The sequence below is a fragment of the Glandiceps talaboti genome, chromosome 15 (genome assembly GCF_964340395.1).
Source record: "Glandiceps talaboti chromosome 15, keGlaTala1.1, whole genome shotgun sequence".
In the NCBI taxonomy this organism is placed as follows: domain Eukaryota; kingdom Metazoa; phylum Hemichordata; class Enteropneusta; family Spengelidae; genus Glandiceps; species Glandiceps talaboti.
The window spans coordinates 18,262,130-18,274,519 of NC_135563.1; the positions used below are offsets into that span (position 1 = coordinate 18,262,130).

At 34.7% G+C, this 12,390-nt stretch overlaps 1 protein-coding gene across 1 annotated transcript; it reads left to right on the forward strand.

The window, feature by feature from the left end:
• Nucleotides 1–35: 35 nt before the first annotated feature.
• On the forward strand, nucleotides 36–12,091 carry LOC144446287 (protein SERAC1-like). The gene is made up of 16 exons (XM_078136036.1): nucleotides 36–85; nucleotides 1,386–1,434; nucleotides 1,923–2,011; nucleotides 2,577–2,681; nucleotides 3,237–3,365; nucleotides 3,703–3,821; nucleotides 3,967–4,092; nucleotides 4,220–4,333; nucleotides 4,951–5,113; nucleotides 5,658–5,808; nucleotides 6,349–6,511; nucleotides 7,115–7,215; nucleotides 7,705–7,802; nucleotides 8,526–8,708; nucleotides 9,885–10,028; nucleotides 10,514–12,091. Exons 1-16 carry the CDS (start codon nucleotides 40–42, stop codon nucleotides 10,711–10,713), a joined length of 1,980 nt encoding a protein of 659 aa, XP_077992162.1. The 5' UTR covers nucleotides 36–39; the 3' UTR covers nucleotides 10,714–12,091.
• Nucleotides 12,092–12,390: the final 299 nt, after the last annotated feature.

Consider the following 12,390-nt stretch of genomic DNA (forward strand, 5'->3'; position numbering starts at 1 on the left):
GATTCAAATTTTAAAGTTACATCCATGAAGATGCTAACGATGCTCCGAAATTTTTCATCGAACAGCAAACCGCCGAGCAGGTCACGTAAGTATATATCATGTATATTGTAGATAGCACAATTCCAACATGACCCAAAGCCATGGGTCACTACAAAACGTAAACAATCTCAGCAACTGATCGAAGGTCGACATTTGTTACGCAGCCGAACTGACAAACGATCGGATACGACTCAGCTGTGACCATCTAGCATAATGTTTGGTTTCACATATTGCAAGCTTTTGTTTCAAATAGATGAATATTAGAACATAGGTGTTGCAGACATTATACAAAAGATGATACCGTGAAAGGTTAATCGCGGTCAGTCTAGACTGCCTACGTGCCGATCACCATGAAAGTTATATTGCTATTTTAATTTCATAAATGCTATGTATTTAGTGTCATGCGACATGTACGAAAATTATGTCAATAATGTACTTGTTGAAGTCTACATTTACACATGTAACAGTGATTTTAAAGTGATTTCTGTTGACAGATACAGATTATGTACTTACAAACAGTTATAATCAATAATCCCATTAGCACATCTCATGAAAGTGTACTGTTATTGTTGCCATGGTAATGGAATTATATATGAATAACAGTGAGAATGATATGAGATATTTTGTATAGTATGTATATAACTATTGTTATCAATACAATAAATCATTTAATATTGATATATGATATAAATATAATAATAATAATATGTCACTGTACAATTATTATGGTAAATAGCAATGTTTGTAATGTCGTCTTTAGCATAAAGTGTAGTCTTTTTATCCTTCAAAATCACCTCCATACATGAAGTTTTGAAATTTTCTAAATCTTCTGCAAAACAGTATTTTTGATTGGCAACTATCTGTGGGTGATACTGCCATGGTAACAACAACATGCTACTAACAAGACATTGGTGATTAACTTTATTATTTTTATTCATTTCATTTTTTTTATTGTCTTGGTCAGTACTAGCTAACACCAGAGTTCATCAACTTAAAACTGGAAAATTCTTTAAAGTCCTGGATGACTGGATATTTTATTTTATTTTTGAAATTCCATGAAAGTGAAATAAAATTACCAGCATAAATGTTCAAAATTGTGACCAGTGACCAGCAATAGTCAAGCTCAGTTAGTTAAACTGTAAAACTTGGTTGACCAACTACAAAATAATTTTATTGTTCAGATCATTACATGCAATGTGTAAGATAAACAATTTACACAGAAGTATTAAATATTTCTGTGAAATGTTATCTTTAGATGTAATTGTGTGAATTAAAGTTGTCAATTTCTGTTCGCTAATTTACATATATCTTACAATTTTAACCGAATAATTACTTTCATACTGCAGTTACAGGGAAGTATGGATGGTACGGATTGTCAGCTGCTGTTATGATAGGGTAGGTAAAAACAGATATCTTTATAAACATACAGACGACTACATAGACCAAAGGTTTCTTGATCCTTTTGTCTGTGGTTGATACTTCTATATCCAACAGTCTGTAGTACAAGGATGAATACAAGCAAGAAATGGTAGTGTATATTTCTGGTAACTTTTGTGTTTTTCACCAACTAATAATTTCTCTAAGTGTGCGAAAATATACATCAAACCACTGCAAAGTTGGTAGCAAAATGTCATCTAAATAGTCACTTGTCTTCAGCGGCTACCTATTTAATCGAGGGTGGGGTGGGGGTGGAATGTACTATTCACTGGTCTTTAGGTCTTATTTTGAGGTAATTCTAAGGAGAGCTAAATGCATGAAACTACAAGTATAGGATATATCATTTCATGTTTTTTTTTCAATATTACTGAACCTTTTCAGGATTACACTAATACAGTTTTAGTTTTCAGGCATAACATTAAATGTTGTTCTCTTTGTTTGTATAGTGGTGTAGTTATTTACAGAGAACTTCGACAACTTGACCGTGCTGTGCAATATAAGATTAATACCAATACTACTGCAGATGAAAGTGATGGTAAGAAAAAATAAAAAATTAGAATTCTGAAATTAGAAATATTATTAGTTAATCGACAAATTCATTCATCAAAGTCAGATTTATTAAGAACCCTTGGTTCTCTTTGTGAAACATTTGTTTAAATGTGACATGATACTAATAAATAAATTTGAAAAATGAAATAGGAATAGCGTAATATTGATATCATGACAAAATATTTCTTCGTAATTTACAAAATAACAAATGGTTGACCAAAAATGTTCATCACCTTGGTACATGGTAGATCAAACGATTTACAAAGGTTATAACACACAAGCAGTTCAAAGTTTTTAGCATTGAGCTTTTGATCTGTCGATTGGTTGATGATCCTCATCAGAATGACAGAATTTCATAGTTACAGCTGACCACTAGGTGGCAGTATGATCTGTCTTGGTTGACGATCCCCATCAGAATGACAAATTGGTTGATGGTCATTTGAATGAAAAGAAAGCAAACAGTACTTTAAATATTGTAAACAGCAAAATACAATGTACAAAAATGTCAAAAGTTCATTTTTACAAATTATAATTGCTTTATCTTTGATCAGGATACCTTGAAGACTTGAAGAAGCGGGCCAATGTAAGAATGAAAACTTATTCTCAGAGAATGAAGAACTTAGGCAAACTTTTTGATGAAGATGCCGAAGAAGAAGGTATTATAAAATTAAGAAAAAACATTTACCTTTTGATAACAGTGTACGTGAATTAGTTGTTTTTGGTCACGTGTTCCTGTATTTGAAGAGCAATGCGTGAGAGAGTTTTTCATTAAGGGGTATGGAGACTGTACGTTGACCCATTATTCTCCAATGTTCAGGCAAGTAGCTATATGAACAACTGTAGTGTTCTTCTGATTTGGTAATATTCCTCTTTCTGTCTTATCAAAATGTAATTTGCATTTTGTGTTTGAAAACAACATTAGTAGAATGTGTATTCTTATTATAAATAAAAATTTCTACTCACACAGTCAAAAATTCTTGGAAAAGAATTCCAATTTTCCTACATACAGTATTCCTATTATTTTGTTTCTGGGAACACTGGTGTGTTTTCAGTCTGTATAATACCCCCTGTAAAATGCATTAATCTACCCCACTCACAGGCTAATGGAGGCAGACTGTCATGGCGTATCTTACAGTTTGGGTTTCTTTTGTGCTGAAAACCCAATTTACCAAACTACATGTATGTACTCCTATTGTTTTCTTTACTGGCAGCATCATGGTGGTCTAAGTTGGAGGTGAAGAGTGATAATCCATGGAAACTACTTGGAATGGCTCAGTCTAATGTCAGGAACATCAGATTCCAAGGAGTTTATGGTTTGGCAAAGAAACACACCTGGCAAGGTAATTAATATTTCTCCCATCCATCCATCCATCCATCCATCCACACAGACAATACAAGGTTATCGATACTGGTATTAAACACCCTCATCCCCATTCACACAGTTAAGGTTCTTGCTAACCCCCATCCCCATTCATACAGGTAAACTTTAAGTTTAACAAACACCCCTCCCCCATTCCCATAGGTAAAGTAATAGGTAATTCCCTCCCACATTTACACAGGTAAAGTAATTTTAACAAACACCCTGTTCCCACAGGTAAAGTAATTGCACCCCCCCCCCTTAAATGGTGCAGTTAATGTAAGAGATCCATTATGATAACTTGTGATGTTTTATTACAGATGAAGATTTTAAAAAGATAGCAACTGCTTGTGATGACAGAACAAAAGTAGGATTGGCAAGGTCCAAAAATGTCAGCATGAGATATTTCCTACCACTACCGAAGGTCACAATGTCACAGGTAAAGTCAACAATACTATTGGTGATTTCATTTCAGTCAACTGAAATATCCTAATAATGTCCTAATTCTAAAAATACTAACTTCGTACTTTATTCAGTTGTACTTGCATATACTAATATGACGATGTACTTTATTATATTCACAGGAGTCTTTAGAAGAATCTTTCAGGAAGTTGTTATCATCTCTGCCAATGACAGGTTTGGACAAGTGTGCACAGTTCTTCACTACTGTAGCAATGAAAGAGGACAGGACAGCTGTAGCTGATGCTAGAGTAAGTCAAATTCATATGGCCAAAGAGATACACGAGAACTTAAAAAAAAAAAATTCTCATGGAAAAAGCACTGTGTACATATACTAAACACAGAATTATCTAGAGTTTTATTTTTGTGTTTTTACAGGGTGGTATGTGGTGTTTTGGAGGTACAGGGTTATCCTTTGTAACAACTCTAAGCACTGTTCCTGAGCAGAGGGGTGAATCATACTACCTGCAAGCATTACTCAGACACTCTGAAGTAGGTCATCATGATCATATCTCCTACAATATGTATATTTGAAGATATCAAATTAGTCAACTAATCCAGCCTTTTTGTAGATATGCATGCCTGTGATCAGAATGTTTTTGTATCAGTGGTGGACTTTGAAGGTTCACACTATCAAACTGACATACATTGATATTCAGACTCACCATATGAATACATCAATATGTCAATGTATGTCAGTTTGACAGTGTTAGAAGGATCTAAGATTATTTACATCATCTTCAAAGCCAGTGTTCATGTCCACACTGATAAAACAACATTCTTATTCCAGGCATCACTAAATAATGCCTGAAACATTTATAATAATAATGATGATATATAGATATTATTCCTCAATCTTTTTTCTTCAATCTGTCAAGAACAGTACAAGTGACCTAAGGGGCCTTGTCACTACAAGTTGCTAGACAATTATAGTGAGAAACCCTTAGGTCATGAGTATTTTCCATGAATTATAGGGGATAAAAAAGGCATCATAGAAAAAACACTTTTTATTGCATAGACTGAGATAAGGCAAGGTTATTGATGTACAAGTGTTTTTAATGCAATATTGACATGAAATGTATTTCATTGCATCATATTTCCTTTTAAAGATTCCAAGCCATTGTGATGCTATTGTACAAAATGGTGGCATAAACTTACTTCTTCAGTTAGCTGAAAGGAGGGAAGAAAGTTTAACAATTCTGTGCAAGATCTGTAGAATTATTGGAAATCTAGCCTTCCATGAACATCACCATCAGCTACTTCTGCAGTCAGGTAAACAATCCGTGGTAGTCTATGTGGTAAAGTTTTGATAAAAGTGATCTGTTTGCAGTGTTAGGGGATAGTAACCTTTTAGTGATAACACTCAAATGTACTACACTGAAAACTGATTGATTTCAAAGTTTAGCTTTAATGGAAGCCAGGCCAATCTGTCAGCAGATGAAATAAACATAAAAAACTCACATTTCCATATTTTGAGTACATGAATTAGTAAAAAACACCAAATTTTAAACACCCAGATTGGATTAGGATTAACATTTAAGAATGAAAAATAATTGTCTGGCAGATGTACAGAAAAATTTGATCCAGAACAAAAGAATGATCCTGTGTAATCTTTATACCTTCATTGATGAGATAATACTAATGTGAGAACTTGGGAATGAAACCCAGGCCTTTAAAAAGGTTTAGTCCAGATTAGCATTAAAATTTTGGTGTGAAAAACTATTGGCTGACAGTGGTATAGCAACAGTTGGTCCAGTACAAAAGAATGATCATATGTATTTTCATCTCCATCTATACATATCTCTTCTCACATTAGGTTGGTTAACAATGCTCACTACTTGGATGAAATCCAAGTACATTCCACTGTCGATACATGCCACAAGAGCTCTGGCTAATTTGGATAGGGATTTCTGCAAAGAGAAATATGAACATGGAGTACATGTTATACACCCACAGTACAGAACCAGGTCAGTGGACACTCCAACTTTTAGCAATAGTCTAGATACAGGTATTATAACAGCATTAACTTTATCAAATTTTGGCAACGCTAGCCCTGGTATCCCAATTTTAAAACTTAGAGTAGAATGTGCCATGGATACCAATTTCCCAGAAAATTACAAAGTTCTTAAAATTTCTCCAAACTTTGCCACATGTAAGTTTGTTACTGGTTCTTTGGAAGTAATAAAAGAAATTTTGGTGACCACCATCTTGTTTACAAGAGAATCAACATTTGTTATTTTCCCATAGAGTTAACAGTATGCGGTGGCCATATTGGATTCTAAAATTGTGATATAATTTTGACCTCGGCATAAAAAAAAAATTGTACAGTGATCCCTATTTTGTTTAGTTTTGGTGAACCATATACCCAAGAATGATTCCAGGGTCTATACTTGAACAGAATAACACCAAAAGTTTATGAGTTTTATTTCCAAAGAGTTTAAGGGCTACTGTAAAAAAAACTTTCTAAGTTAGTAACTATTTTTCATTTTATGCTACACATATTTCAGCCAGCCAATTGTTGCTGATGTGGTATTTGTCCATGGTTTGATGGGTGGTGCCTTCTTGACTTGGAGACAGAAAGATCCAGACCCAGCATCTAAGGAAACTGGACCACAATCTGTACAGTCTTTTAAAAAACGAAATCAAAATATAACAGACTGTTGGCCAAAGGTAAATAAGAAATAAAAATTTTACTCTGTCTGGTAAAATTGTCTACTCAAAGTAAACCATAGATAAATGAACAGAGCTTTGAAGAAAAATTTGCAAGTGACCAATGATATACTAAACCAGTACATTCTATTTCCAATTTTATACTTTTATATTTGAATTGGCTGGATGTGGAGTCAATCTGATTAAAATCTGATGTAGCGAATACAGCACAAAATTCTTATTTACCGGTACCTCCATATTCTCCATTTATTGTTGTGTGTTTTCGATTCTGTTGTTCTGAGAGTGATCTCCTCCATCCTACATCTGACCCAGTACCATAGGAGTTCACGTTCAAATCTCACATGTATGCATAGCCAATCAAAATCCACCTCTCAGTTAACACTCTAGGATTGAAACTGAAAACAAACAAATCCACCAAATCAATAACAATAGCATCGTCATTCACTCTCTGCACTCAAGTTCTCACTGTTCTTATAGTAGTACTCTACCCATACATTTTCAATGTAAGACATGTTCTCATCGGCAGAGTGGGTTGAGTGCTATATTATATTTGATTAGAGTTGAAAGACTAAGCTGGTATGTCATGATATTTGGATTTTGCAGAGTTGGTTAGCTGAAGATGTGTCACATTGCCGTATTATTACAGTAGAGTATGATACCCAAGTTAGTAACTGGACTCCAAAATGTCCTTTTGAGAGTGAAAAGTAAGTCTCACAATGTTCACTTTTCTTGTCACATTAATAACTGTCATCCGTTTTGGTGAAAATAAAATGAATCAATGTCAATTCAATCTGGGCAAACACACATACATATAGTAGAACCTAAAAATGCCATGTTTCATTTTATTCACTTTGTAGTATTTTCAGAAAAAATACGGCATGAGGTTGCATCAGATTTGGGAAACTTATATTTACAAATTTATTATGGATGGCCGTCATGCCATTCACCTGATAATACATGAAACACTTAACCAGATGTGTGCAGAAGAACTGATGACTTCCTAATCATTACACCACTGAAAATGACAAAAGCAGAACAATTTGAACTTGCTGAGAATTCACATTTGCCATAAAACATTCATTGGAAATGGTGATTTCAAAGTACAATGTATAGTATAATGGTAAACTCAAGTTCATTGTCATGTGTTTCCGAAGCCTAATTTCATGAAATTCAAATTAATGTTAATTTCATAGACGGACAATTTCAAGTAGAAGTTCTGAGATGCTGAATAAATTACAAGAAGCCGGAGTTGGAAGTAGACCAATTATTTGGATTACTCATTCTATGGGAGGTACATACTTTTGATTCTGTAAATTGTCTTGTAAACAATACAAATTTTATGTTACATTTGTATTATCGATTTGACTTATTAGTTGTCAGAACTTTCCTGGTGTCAGGAAGCCTGTCTACATCATTGGATCTGTGACTGCACTCATTTCACTATCCAAATGAGTGCATCAGAGTCACAGATCTGTGACATAGACAGAATGTGGTGTCGGTGACTTCATCTATACATTTAGAAGAAACAAATACCCAGAGTAATTTCAAGAAAGAAACTATCAATTAACAGAAGACGTGTTGAAAATATTACAATTCATAAATCTTCGCCGACAGTCAGATCTGTTCTACCGAAACCCCCTTCGACTATATCAGTGTTTGGGTTGTCTAATAGTTGTGTTTCTATAGCAAATATGCTTTAAAGTCAACACTACTGGGTCCCTAGCTATTCACAGAGACATTTGTGTACTATGTACAAGACAGAAATACTTTGAATGTTGCAACTGCACCAAACATTTGTGACACGTTCAAAAATAGAGTAACTAATTATGGAAGTGTCATCAAAGAGAGAAATCATTGTACTAGTAAAACACATATCAAATACTCAATTTTAAATAATACCATAGACATTGGATATTTTAGATAATACCAATTACATCTATGATAATACAACATATACAAGTATAGCAATAAAACAAACTGGCAACAAATCATATTGTTATATATCATCTTACAGGTCTACTAGTCAAACAGATGATATTAGATGCCTTAGAAAACACTGACTTCAAAAAGTTTGCTGATCAGACCCGTGGTGTAGTATTTTACAGCACTCCACACCAAGGCTCCCCATTGGCTGCGTATTCCCAGCAAGCAAAGATCCTGTTATATCCGTCTGTTGAAGTGGAAGAATTGAGTCCAGGTTGGTCAAGATCTAAAGGTCGGGCCCCTACATATACATTGTGTTCCTATTCAACTAACCTCCACTTAATTTTACTCAAAAGAGTGCTTGTGAAATATGTGGTTTCATTTTCATTTTTCTGGCGTGGGTGGTGGCAAAATAATCTTTGTAAGTTGCACATGTAATTTGATACTCACTGTTCGGTGCACTAACCCTACTTACACAAAGACATCCTACATCAATCACTTCTGGCTCTCACCTGACGTCAAATAGGGCAAGCGTGTGTAAGGATTAGGATGCAGACTCAAATTTCACAGATGCAGACATAATTGCTTCTAGATAAAAAAGAAAGTTACAAACCAATTCAGACAGCACATGAGTAATAGCCGCCCCCTGTCAAAGAAGAAATGAATCTTGGTATGAAAGCCTTTCCAAGAACCCATGTCAGACAAAAAAAATAGCATAAAGCATCATTCTTTACCTAGATACCCAAATAATTTTCCCATATACCTACAGTAATAGCTTTTCAATGGGCAAACACCCCCTCCTCCCTACACGCGCGCACACACACACACACACACACACACACACACACACACACACACACACACACACACACACACACACACACACACACACACACACACACACACACACACACACACACTACCCTCTGGGGTTGGACCTATACTGATGCAGCTAAGCTAAGACTGGAGATAAATCATCCATTACCAGAAACACTTCCCATTTATCAGTCATGAAGGCCCACTTGATTTGGAATCAGTAGTCTAAGAATAGTTTCAGGAGACTTCCTATATTGTCAGTTGAGGTAGGAGCCAAGAAGTCTCTTGATGTCAATAAAAATAGTGCTACTATTAACTCCTACTAATTTACTGACCTTTATACAGACCAATAAATGAATAAGTCACTTTTATAAATGTTGACAGTTGTGATGAAGTACAGTCACGGATACAAATATTTTAGACACTAGACTGTACGATACTTCTTGTCTCTATGGCCATGAAAGGGTTTGACCGATGTGCTGAAGGCGCCCATCGTGATGTACCTTATGGACTATTCAGACATCCGTGAAATTATTTTGAATATTACAATGCTGTACCTAAGAAAAGGCAAAGCAATTATGATATTATGTTGCCATTTTAATTTTTAATATTTATCCTAATTTCCACTCACCAGATTCATCAACATTAACAGAACAGCATGCAAAGTTTAGAGACTTTGTCAAAAAACGAAAACTTCCATGCCTCAGTTTTGGAGAGACAGAGGCAACAAATATTGGACTTGGTTTAAAGCTGGTTATTGTGCCAGGTTCTTCTGCAAGTAAGTACCCTGTCTTGATAAATTCAAGTTTATCCGCGATCACCAGTAGTAGTTTGTCTTCTGTTGGTAGACATTTTGATAGGAGGACATATGGAGTAATTTTTGTAACACAACACCCAGAGAAGGCTGCAGCAGTGGTTTTGTCTCATTTGTCCATTTATGTATCAATCCATCCATCCATGCACATCCTTTCCTCGAAATGCAAAAGCCAATTTCATTTAAACCTTGCACAAAGATGATATACAATAAAGATCCCATGTACATTTCTATGTAGCTGACCAAGTTTGAAATAATGATAGCTTTACTATTCTATTTTATGCAACACACAAAGGCAATTAACGCAGCTGTTTTCTTCATTTTAAAACATAAATGTCCCCCCCCCCCCAAAAAAAAAAATAAATAAATAAAATAAAGGAAAAAAAGACAAATACATGTACACTGGAAACCAAATTTGTAGTATTTGTTCGTGTAATTTTTCTTTACAGATCCAGGGTTTGGAAATTACAAAGAAATAGATGTGAACCACCTTAATGTGTGTAAACCAGATAACATTGACTCTGAACTATACCAGCTGTTAATCTGCTTCTTGGATGATCTCATTCCGAAAAATGTCATGGAAGAAATATCGGAAGTTCTAGACCCAAACAAATCCACCGAGGAATACTATTTTGGGGACATGTTTTAACTGAAAGAGGAGCTTTCTGTTTTGTGAAGATGGAAATTATCACCTTCTCATGTGTGCATGAATATTTGTAATTTGGCAGCTCTTTTTAGGACAAACATTTTTAATGAATTTTTCTGAGTAATGATAAAAAACTTAAGGAAAAGTTTGAATTTTCAATTTATTGGTGCTATGGAATATGACTAGAGAATAAGGCTCATATTTGACTGAAAGCTTAATAGACTTCACTGTATGTAAGATATTTTTTCAGGATAATTTACTAGGAATAAAACCAGTGACTGTTTTTTGAAGTGATTATATCAGAAACCAAGATAGTGGTGCATTGTCTTTTCTTATCACTCCTTGAGGATAGCATTGGATTACTTTTCGTGGATAAGTCTGATTAAAATCTGATGTTTACATTGGCTAGTTATTGTGTGCACGAATACCGCATTACACTGTCAAAGAATTCTCAGTACCTGCAATAGCATTTAACCTCATACTAGAGGCCGGGTCAAAATAGAACAAATAGGTTGACTTATTCTCATGTGTGCCTGTGCTAATGTATTTGAACTGTGTGGAGTGGAAGTTATGGTGTTGACCAAGAAATTGAATGTTTGTTATTTTTATGATGTGCAGTAATATTCTGTGTCAGGTACCGAGAATTGTAGGACCATATTTGACACATCAGCTAACAGCACTAAGTGTTGTGTCTATGTCTTTATGTAAAAGACCTGTTGGTGTCACCCTTGGATAATTAGCCAATCTAATCATCAGATTGCAATCAGATTGTAGATTGATGAAATGGCAGCTCGTAGAAAAATATATGTCTCTCTAAAAATGTGGTAAAAGGAGAAAGTGGAAGAGAAACATGTATATACAAGTAAATGCTAGAAGAATGGCTTCATTTTCTGCCAACAAGACGTTGTATCATACACTTTATACAGCCATGTATTTCAAACAACATAATATATAGCCATATAGTCTCTCCTAGATCCTATTATCACTATTACTGCATTGGCATCAAAAGATGGAATCGCTCAGAAGTCAACATTACAAGTGAAGAATTGCCTTTCATAGTGTGATAAAATGTAAATTTTACAACAGAAAAGTGTATTTTCCAAAAACGTATGTACATAGGAAATATTATAGACTGTTGGAGGGTATACGAAACTTGAATTAGCTGAGTTTTGTTCATTTTTTGCATTATTCTCCATAGAGTGCCTCACTGTCAATGTATGACACTCCCAAACACGAGTACTTTTCTTCTCAATTTTGGTGTTTTTCATACACTTTTCCTCACAGGGTTTGTTTTATGCATGTCTTGATAGTACAGCTGCCATAATTTGAAAAAAATGAGATGCAGTGCAATTTATTATCGGGTTTGTGGCATATGCTTGATAGTTCATCCTGCAAAATGACCAATATATATTTACATATTTTAGATTATAAAGTGTTTAAAAGATGTATAGTTTAATAAAGCGGAAAAAAACCATTACTTTTGTGATATTCAGCTTGAATAGCCAATGTATTGATTGATGAGCCTTGGGGAAGTTGTACTGCTGCAAAACTTGTTTATTCACGAGGGAATAAGTCATGAATAGTCATTATTGTTCAACTGTTATGAATGTTAAAACGACATACCGGGTACTTGGTGTAGTTTATACATGGAGTTTATGGCACAGCCACTCACCTGTGTAA

Excerpts from the sequence above, each read along its gene's own strand:
- LOC144446287 (XM_078136036.1), top strand. The coding sequence starts at position 40 with ATGCTCCGAAATTTTTCATCGAACAGCAAACCGCCGAGCAGGTCAC. Across the intron at positions 4,093-4,219 it reads CAGCTGTAGCTGATGCTAGA|GGTGGTATGTGGTGTTTTGG; the intron begins GTAAGTCAAATT and ends GTGTTTTTACAG. Across the intron at positions 5,809-6,348 it reads CACCCACAGTACAGAACCAG|CCAGCCAATTGTTGCTGATG; the intron begins GTCAGTGGACAC and ends CACATATTTCAG.